The sequence below is a fragment of the Mycteria americana genome, chromosome 4, assembly GCF_035582795.1.
Source record: "Mycteria americana isolate JAX WOST 10 ecotype Jacksonville Zoo and Gardens chromosome 4, USCA_MyAme_1.0, whole genome shotgun sequence".
In the NCBI taxonomy this organism is placed as follows: domain Eukaryota; kingdom Metazoa; phylum Chordata; class Aves; order Ciconiiformes; family Ciconiidae; genus Mycteria; species Mycteria americana.
In genome coordinates, this window is record NC_134368.1 from 30,260,245 (window position 1) to 30,270,292 (window position 10,048).

At 36.7% G+C, this 10,048-nt stretch overlaps 1 protein-coding gene across 1 annotated transcript; it reads right to left on the reverse strand.

Moving 5' to 3' along the window:
- Positions 1–200: 200 nt before the first annotated feature.
- On the reverse strand, positions 201–4,780 carry CNGA1 (cyclic nucleotide gated channel subunit alpha 1). Its single transcript, XM_075499206.1, has 7 exons — positions 4,653–4,780; positions 4,357–4,419; positions 3,935–3,964; positions 3,728–3,829; positions 2,702–2,809; positions 2,447–2,553; positions 201–1,618 (listed from the first exon to the last, which is right to left on the reverse strand). Exons 1-7 carry the CDS (start codon positions 4,778–4,780, stop codon positions 201–203), a joined length of 1,956 nt encoding a protein of 651 aa, XP_075355321.1.
- Positions 4,781–10,048: the final 5,268 nt, after the last annotated feature.

Genomic DNA, 10,048 nt, shown 5'->3' on the forward strand with positions numbered 1-10,048 from the left:
TGTTATCTTCCATCTTCATTCTCGATTCTTCTTTTTCTTTCCAAAACCTGCCAAATATATGCTGCTTGTAGAAAATTAGTGATATTACCTCAACAAATAATTTTTCATAATTAATAGTCAGGTCCTACAAAGATTAGAAATTAATGTATTCAGCCCCATGCAGGATTTGACCCTAAGTCTTATTGGCAACCTCCAGTGTTTTATTCCGCTTTTGACACTCCAGGTTTATCTGTGGATGGATCTCCTTCTTCTAAGTCTGCAAATTCTTGCTCTATAACTGGCTTCAATATTTTCTCGATTTGTGTAAGTCTTTTTTTCAGTTTCTGTTGTGCAGCTTCATACTCAGCCAACAACCTGGCAAACTTTGTTTGTAATCTGTCCATAGCTCCTTCCATGTAGGTGACCTTCTCTTCCAGATCTTTAGGATCACTTCCTAAATTTGCAACTTCAATGTCCAGCAACCCATCTTTCATTAGGATTTGCTTTCCTTTTTCTTCCAGCATAGCCTTTGCATCTGGATACTCTGTTAAAGCCTCCATGAGATCATCTTTAGACAGACAAAACAAGTCTGAGTATCCAATACTTCTAATATTGGCTGTTCTTCGGTTTCCAGCTTTGCTACCTTTGATATTAAGAATGCTGATTTCTCCAAAATAGCTGCCATCACTTAGGACCACAAATTGGGTAATTCCATCATCAGCGACTACTGCCAGCTTGCCTTCTTTGATAATGTACATCTCTCGCCCAATATCTCCTTTTCTGCAAATATAATCTCCAGGACTGTATACTTGTGGCTGGAGTTTCAAAACCAGTTCAACCAACAGACCAGCTTCACAGTCTGCGAAAATCCGAACTTTTTTTAGTGTTTCCAGGTGAACGTTGATTGCAATCTCTGCTCTTAGTTTATCTGGCAGATACTTCAAGACTTCCCTTTCATCCACAGCCTTTTTGTTTGTCCACAGGTAGTCAAACCACTTTATAACTCTTTTTTCCATGTCTTTACTCACATTCCGAAAGTGCATATACTGCTTGATAGCATCAATCCTTGCTTGAAACTCTGCCCTGGCAGCATTCATGTTGGAGATCATAGAACCCACGTTACCAACAATGGTAGCAAAAATCAATACTCCAACCAAGAAGTCAACAACCACGAAGAAATACTCAGAATCTCTTACAGGAGGGGGTGTTTCACCAATAGTAGTCAGGGTCAGTGTTGACCAGTAGAGACTGTAGACATACTTTCTAGTCAGACGGGCAAATTCAGGATCGGAGGTGTTAGGGTAGACCCATGTGTCAGCCCCAAATCCAATGGCTTTCGAGATCGAGTAGTACACACAGGCGTTCCAGTGAATAATAATCACAATGTACATGACAAGGTTAGAGATCCTGAAGATATTTGGGTAGTTTGTCCTTGTTTCTGTTCGCTGGAAGAATTCAAACATCCGAGCTACTCTGAGGAGTCTGTTTATTCTTAATTCTGGGTAATTCAGTCCTAACTTGAAGTATAAGAGATCAGTTGGTATGATTGACAGAAAATCTAATTTGAATTGAAAAGATGTCTTATATTTCTCTCGAAGCTTTTGTTCTTCTTTCACCAGAAGACCTTGCTCCAGGTAACCTAAAATCAAATTGGAAATAATTAAAAATGTTACAACTTCAACTGTGTTGTGTTTAATGTCAATCCAAATCCACTTTGAAAAATATTTTGGGTGCCAGTTCCAGATGGTACATAACTTCTCATACTTTTTAATAAGCCATTTCTTATTTCCAAATATTCAACTTAGTGCTATATGGTTCAGCTTGAGCTAAACTATACAGGTTTCAAAATTAAACATTTCTAGCTCTGATTCTTTCCCTCCACTTTTCCACTATGGTGAACATCTGAAAAAACGCAAAACCCCCCAAAAGCTCCACACGCTATAGGAAGGGTGGTTAATGAGGGAAAGAATTTGAACATGGGAATTTGAGTTCCATATTGAGTGTATCCACTCAACAGCTCTGGATGTAGGATAAGATTTTAAAATAAATAGTTGCAGCTGAAGTTAATTGGATGTCTTGCTTGCTCAATGGTCTTGAAAATCAAGCAAATACTTGAATCTCCTTAAATACAAAATCCAGATTTAGGTGCTAATTTTTCAGAACCCCTGATCCTCACTTGGCCACATTGCATGTTTGTTTTGTCTTGTTGAGTCAGCTGCAGGCAGAACAGCTTGTATCTAGCTTGCCTCATGCCTGGCTTATATATGTATTCCTTGAGTAATACATCAGAATTTCTCCTATTTTTACAGGTCACAGACGACAGCCTTTAGAGATCTATCTCAATGTCTTTTTCACTATTGCACCTCATCAAGGGCACCCAGATGATAAGAGTAGTAGTATTCTGAATATTTTAAACCACCTGACACAAATATATGAAGAGGAATAATTAATCATTGAGTATAGTTACCTGTTCTTGTCCGTACAAACATGTCAGCAACATAGATGGCATCAGAAACATAATCAATGATAAACCATGCCACTAGGTAGTTGTGCTGAAGCTCATCAAAACAGGCTCTGAATAGGAAAAGACAAAAGTAAGTTACCATGAAATGAAAATTAAATACTTGCATGAAATCAGTGATGAATAAAATATTTTTTTTATCTATTTAGGCATATTACGATTTGCCAGAAGTTTTATATAGTCATTAAAGGAGGACATCACCTAGCAATAATCATGGTCCAGTTGTACATGACAGGCATTGTGATGCAAAATAACCAGTTGTAATATATATTTCCTGCTGGATCAATAATGAAAATATCTTTCTTCTTCCTAAGTGATAGGCAGGAAAAAAAAGGAGATTTAATGAGAGACTTAAAATACACATAACAATAGTTGAGGAATGAAGCATTCCAGAAATTGTTATTGTAAAATAAGTGGTCTTTATTAAAGTTAAGCTTTCTTGCTTGAATGCACGGCGAACATGAAGCTGCTTGTTAGGTGTGACTTGGGACACAAACTTTAGAATCTAAATTTTGCTGAGAAAAATCAGCTTGGCAGTCCCACTTCAGCTTATAGTGGCACATGTATTTTCAACCTTTTTAAATTAATTTGTTTCCTACCCAATTAGCTGTCTTGTCTCATAATTGATTTGATCATCTTTCAAAAAAGAAAACGATTGTGTGACTACAAATGTTTAAATAAGTGAGATAAATCATGCCTCTCTCACTGGGAAAAGTCTAGCTCTGAGAAAGATGAAACATTGGCATAGTTTACATAAAGAAAACAAAGAATGTGAAATCATACAACACAAGTTCCTACTGTACTATTTTAAGTTTCTCTTCCTTGGCCAGAAAATTATGAATTTACCAAACAAAAGGTAAAGCAAGAACTTTTAGATCATAGAAGAGTTTACTTGCTTGTAGGTGCCCTTATGCGTGGAAGAGATTGCTTTACACTGGCACATCTTTTGCTGCAGGGTGTTATCCAAAAAATACTGAATAATCAGAATCCAAAGGAGATTTTTCTTCATTAATTTTTTCAGATCAATTCCATGCATGCATATTTTTGTTGTCCACATATGAAGTTAAATCAGAACAACTCTACTCTAGGGAGAAAAACAGCAGTCTGTATGCTCATTCAGTAGGGCATAAGCATCTTGTTTACAGGATGTCCATGAATGGATTTGGTTTTACATCAAAAGCAATTTTATTAGACTAACATAGCAGGACCTAAATGAAAAATACTTACTCCTCTTTATTTTCTTTCTTCTTGGACTTATCTTTGTTTTTGTTTTTCTCCTTTTTTTCCTTGTTCTTTTGTGTTTCTCCATCCTTTTTTTTCCCCGACTTGCTAAGAAATAGATTTACATTTTCAGTTGTTGCAGACTAAGTTAAAACATATTTGGAAAGAAATTAAATGTCTTAGAAATAGTAGTATTATTACTCTTTGTCTTACCTCTTCTTTTCTTTTTTCTTTTTCTTCTCTCTAAGGAAAATAAAAATATGATAGTCTCATGGGATGCACATAGCCATTGCTTCTGCATTTATTTATTAGAATCATCTGAATTCAGTAAGGATAACATTATACTTAGGTGTTTGGCCTTCAAAAACTGTTTTGCTTATTGTATTCACATAGAAATACTTTTATTTTAAATTAATAGACATAATGCAAATAACTTTGATATTGAGAATGATCATCATAATTGATGTGCATGAAGTTCAAATGTACGTGCAGTCTCTTTTGATCTCAAAAGAGAATTACTTGAATGACATAACTGTTTATAAAGAAATTATTAGATATAGATCATTCTTTTTCATTGCTGCTTAAGCAACCAATACTGCAGTACTCTCATTTTATGAAATGGCAAAGATACTTACTCGTCTTTATTACTATTGTTGTTAATATTGTAGCGTGCAAATGCACCGGGTAGATACCATTGCCTAGGGAACAGCAAAACAACACAGTTGTATGATATCTGCTGAAAGTTATCTAAGTTATCTAAGGAAATTGAAAGAGCACAGATTTTAATGTCCTAAATATTTACAACAAGCAATGTATCACAATCTTTAAAACTTAATTTATTAATAGAGGGCAAAAAAAATTAGATGACAGCAAGTATCTCTGCTTAGTTAATCCCATCCAAATTATCAACAAAAAATAACCAAACAGACACAAAATGGTAAATCTGACATACCTGTTTTCCCCTTTGTCGATTGGTCCAGGGTCCTCACTGGTGTCTTGCACTACCACGCTGGGAACAATTGTATGGGAGTGGTGGGTCTCAATCACTCCTACCTTCATGGTCAAGTTTGTCTTACCTTGGGTAATTGAGGAAGACTGATTTAAAAAAGAATCAAGTCATTTCACAACTAGCAGAAGTAACAAGCAATTTTTTTTTCCTGAAGATAAATCCTTTATACCCTTGCTTCCCCCAAAACCAACAATAGTATTTCCAATTTCCTCTCTCCCATGATATTCCCACCAGACAAGAAAGGGCACTGTGGGTGCTTCAGTGTGCTGAATGACCAGGCAACTGCTGCTAAAGAGAATGTTCAACACATCTTTCTCTTAGAGGAAGCATTAATTTAGGTCTTTCTCCTGAGCCTAATCACATACTTTGAAAATATTTAGACAATTGTGTTTGAAACATCTACTGCCCTTTCATTTGGTTTTGAACCAAAGGCTCATAATTTATTGTATCAGGATGGATAAACAGATTCGTGCACAGGTGACATCCTGAAAACCAGACTAGGAAGCATCCGTTGGTTAGATGTCCAAAGAAATTTCAGTATGTCTGACATCTGAGAGTTATCCTCTGTTGGGAGCAAAGAGTAGATTCTGTAACTAGGAACTTAAAGACTCATGTAGTATAGTCTCCTTACTCATATAGCAAGTCAGGCATAAATACCTAAATGGAAATGTTGGTGGCTGTTCACGTCTGGTTTGTTCATCTCAATATTAAAAAAATCGAAAATGTTGTAGTGTACATAACTTCTGCTCTCCCTTTTCACCACTGTTCTTACAATTTTGTGAGTTATGTCTCGTCATCAATGAGACTGCCAACTCTCTGGGCATGAATTGTATCTACAAGTGTGATCTGCTCTTGGCAGCGCCATTTAGATAGGATTATAAAACAGATGCTATCCCCTGCAGTAACAACATCCCTGCGCATGTGAAATCAGAGTATAGAGATGTCTGTTAGCCACAGACTGACAAATGAGTGGCTGTACCACTGATAAGTGAAGTCAAATACCATAGAATGAATCAGTCTTAAAGAAAGTACTTCCATTCTGTAGTTGAGCACACTGCAAAAGAGAAGGAGGATGATACAGCTGCCACATTACTGCCAGACTTACCTGACTTTCCTTATTAGTCAATGAAACTAAAAATATTCCTATACAGGAAATAGGAGAGGAAACCCATGTTTCTAGCAGTCATCAGACATGAATAACACATGGTGCAAAAAATAATACAGCAACATACAACATTCTACAAAACAGAAAGATAAAGATTGAAGATTAAGATGTGTTCTTCCATGAATAGTCCTAAATGTAGTCCAACATCGCTGGTCAGTCTTTAAATGCTTAAGAGCAAGGATCAGGTCTAAGATGTCACATAAAAAGATTCTAAGTTTCTAAGACATAGTAAACATTAGGTTAGATTCACCAGGAGCCTAAAAGATCTAACAGGGTTTCCACTGACTTACTCCAAGGATAAATTGCGTTTGAAAGTGTGGAGATTGAAAGTACGCCAGGTTGAATTAAGCAGCTTTATGTCTGCTTACAGGTGCTCTGAAAGCTCTGCTAATGCTGGCACACAAAATTCCATCCTGATTTAACCTATATCCTCCACAGAGCCACACTGGAGTCCAAAGAGCTCACAAATAATGGTGCAAAGTAGAGGTGTGTCCAACCACTTCCAATCACTCAGCACCAGACAAATCCAAATGTATTCATCTCAAGGGAAATAATTCCTCCAACAGAGTGGTCTCTAAACCAGTCAGTTCACATTAGGACTCCCAATACCAGCATTTCTACCTAGGCACTCATTTTTCATGTTTATCTTTGCTCTTTGAGTCTTCTTTAGTTTCAAGAGAAAAAAAAAAAAAATCTTTGTGCTATCCAGACATACTGATTTGCAGAGCTACTAGAAGTTAAAGACAATGAGAAGTGTGGTAAAACAGGACATGTACAAAAATCCTCACCCATCCAGAGTACGTAGCCTGGAGGTTGGGGAAAAATCTGTATCCTCTACATTCCCCTGTTCTTCAGGTAAAGAGGATTTTCTGTGCATTTTTGCAAATAAAGAGACTCCTCTGGCCCTGTTGGTGTCTATTGTAAGTGGAAGCACTGTGGGGTGCTTTGTGTTCTGCCGAAGGAGCCGTGGCAGCCGTACGTAGGACTTGCTGGGGAAGAGAAGCTGCCATTTGGGGCAGGACTGGAGATTTCCTCTGACTGCAGCATGGGAAGCATTAAGCGGGCATAGAAATTGGAAGTGTTTACTACTCTGTAGTCTCAAAATACTAAATCTGAATGTCAGGCTCGGGTGACTACTGCACCAGGTTGTTTCCCTTGTCAATCAGTCAGGTTATGTAGCACAAAAATATCTTCAAATACCATTAGTCTCAAAGCAAATTGTGGGGAGTTTTGAAATTCTTGAGGCTAAGACACAGAAATGCTAATGCAGCACGTGCCCAGTGCAAGTTGAACAGACAAAGTAATTGCTCCTGGTTTGGGAACCGTGGTTATATCGCTACAGCATTTGTATGACAAAACCTTGACATTGGAAACAGTAGAAAATGCCTCGTTAAACTCAGTGGGTCCAGAACTCAACTTAATGCATTTTTTAAAATGTATTATAGAGGTTTTCCAAACAATATTTCAGATGTTTTTTACTAAATTGTATCACTACCATGTTTCCTATTCTGTAGTCACACATATTTTTCTTAAACTGATACATTGTCACAAATTGTTACACTGCTTTTATTTTAATAGTCCAATGCTCATTTTCACATTATTGTATTTAGGTAGTAAGTTTGAAAGGTAATAGAGATAAATGCTTGCTTTAGAGGTATTTTAGATTTTTACCGCATTGTTTTTACTGTATCATCACAAATAGTTTGCTTTTACTATCTTGGATTTTTAAATGTGACTACTATGATAAACAACTGAGTTTTCAAACATTATGGCCTAAAAAGTAATTATATTTATTACTATACATCAAAATCATTAGGGCTGCAAGAAAATGAAGGCAGTATTATCCTTTTACAGTATTGTAGTGAATGGAAGATCAGCTTCCATCTCTTCTGCTCTTTTATTTTACCTATTTCTCACTTTCTTACTGGCCCATCATATTCAGTTCTCTAGTCATTATTTTCAGAGAGAAAATGCTTTGAGTAAGGATATCCTGGAACAGAATTTGGTGTCTTATAAAGATCTACTTTTTTTTCTCTACATAAGCAGCAAAAATTCTTCATTAACATTAAAATCTGCAGTGTGTTACAGTAAAATCTCTCTTTTCTAACATGCAAAGAGTCCTTAGCAGTTCTGCAATAAGCAGTTTCATCAGTGTGCATGCTTACCTTGGCAATGTAATCTGCTGCTTCTAATAGCGATTTCAGTCCTTTAAATCAGCCACGTTTCCTTACTGCATAAGCAGAGCCACCATGAAAAGCTAAATATAATCAACATTTCATACATAAATCCCTTATTGATCGATTTCTCAACCAGCTAGTCCCATGTGCAGTTCTCTGAATTATTCCCAGGGAAGGACATGGATATTAGAGGAGGATTTCCTTGACCTAGTGATGGATTTTGAGATTTAGAGAGAGATGAAAGTGACAGTGGCAGTCACTATTATCCCTCACCTGAGCAGAAGCTTACTAGCCCTATCGACACGCACAAGAAGAAACAAATATTGGAGCATACTCTGTCTGGAAACTAAAAAAATCTTATTGTAAATGACTATATATTCAGTATTGTCTGCTGGCCTGTTTTCTTAATATTGCAGATGCTTTTTACTGTAGTAACAGGTCTTTACTAGAATAGCTAAAACACCATAAATGGAAATTTCCTGTTTATTTTAATATGTTTATCATATTGCTGAATAATAGGAAATACCATTTTAAACTACTGAAAGTTCTTAACTAATCTAGCATAATTTTTACATTCCTATTTTGATCCTTAAAAAAGCCCACAAATTGTGAATATATATTTAGTGGAAAATGTTATGATGATGAAGTTTTAAGACACTGAACTAATCTTCAAGTTTGGTATGGATTATGACTTTGCAAATGGTTTGTAAAGTAGCTGCAGTCCTCCTCCATTAGAAATGTGCAAGGGTTCATCTGTAGAGGCCACATAATCAAGAAAGCTCCCAAGAGGATCCCAGTGTACTTTGAAAGAGAAGAGGTTGAGGTATTTGCATACCTCAGCTTTCGTGTTTCACTGCTGGATACCATGAGAATGAGGAAAATTAAGTTCTCAGGAGCTTGAGTGATTGGTTTTTTAATCTGGCATGTTTAACATGGCGCATTTTGGGAAAAAAAAGGCATTGCTGAGCATGAAATCCAGTGAAGAAAATCTTTGAGGTCACAAAAGGAGTGAATGTTCAAATTTGAAATGGTGTATTTGTCACAACTGAGACATAGCTAAAGTTCCTGAATTACTTTTTAACTTTGTTTCACGACAGGCAGAATCCAGGAAAGCAGTCCAGCTCCTGGGACCCCAGGATTAAAATACATTTGTTTCTGCAACCAAGAGCAGAAGAAAGCAATGCCATTAGCATTCATATGAACCAACTTAAATCTTGCAGCCCAGGTGACTGAGTGGTCATTCATAAGTGGATTGACATGCTGTAGATTTAATCACAAACCCAAAATGATGCTCAGTATCACAGGTCAGCCTCCTGACCAGAGAAACAAATTAGACACATCTGCTGCTATGACTTTTCAACCCTGAAGAGAGTCAGTCCACTTTCTGGGAAAGAGAATACACATTTGAAATTTAAAGAATAAAAAATGTTTTAAATAAAACAGTAATGGGCAACATGCATAATATTATGCCCAGTGGAAGCCAGATATACAAATCTACAGCAAGGTATCCAACATAACAAATGGATGAAGAAGTGAATAATCTTCTAAGTTCTGGCATCTGTTTCACTGTTGTCTTCAAAGGACTGAAATACAACTCTTATCCTAAAATCATAGATATGAAAGGAATCTCGGAAGGTCATGGCATCCAGCTAGTATTGAATCAGGATCAGTTTTACCTCTGTCATTCTCATGGGTTTTTGCCTGGTTTGCAGTCTGAAAGGTCTTAATGTTCAATGCTGAGCAGTGATTTTGTGAATATGTGGTGGCACTGAGTGTCTGGGACATATGCCTTGTGTGTCGCACAAACATCAAACTAATTGTGAACCCCTGCATTTGGTGCATACCTTTGTCCAAAAGTTTTAGATGATCAACCAACCCAGGAAAAGTCTATGTTGTGTCTCTCAAGTCAATATGAACTACAAAGGAGATACACATTTTTACTCTGGTGGAGAACAGTCACTTTTCTTTTAAAATAA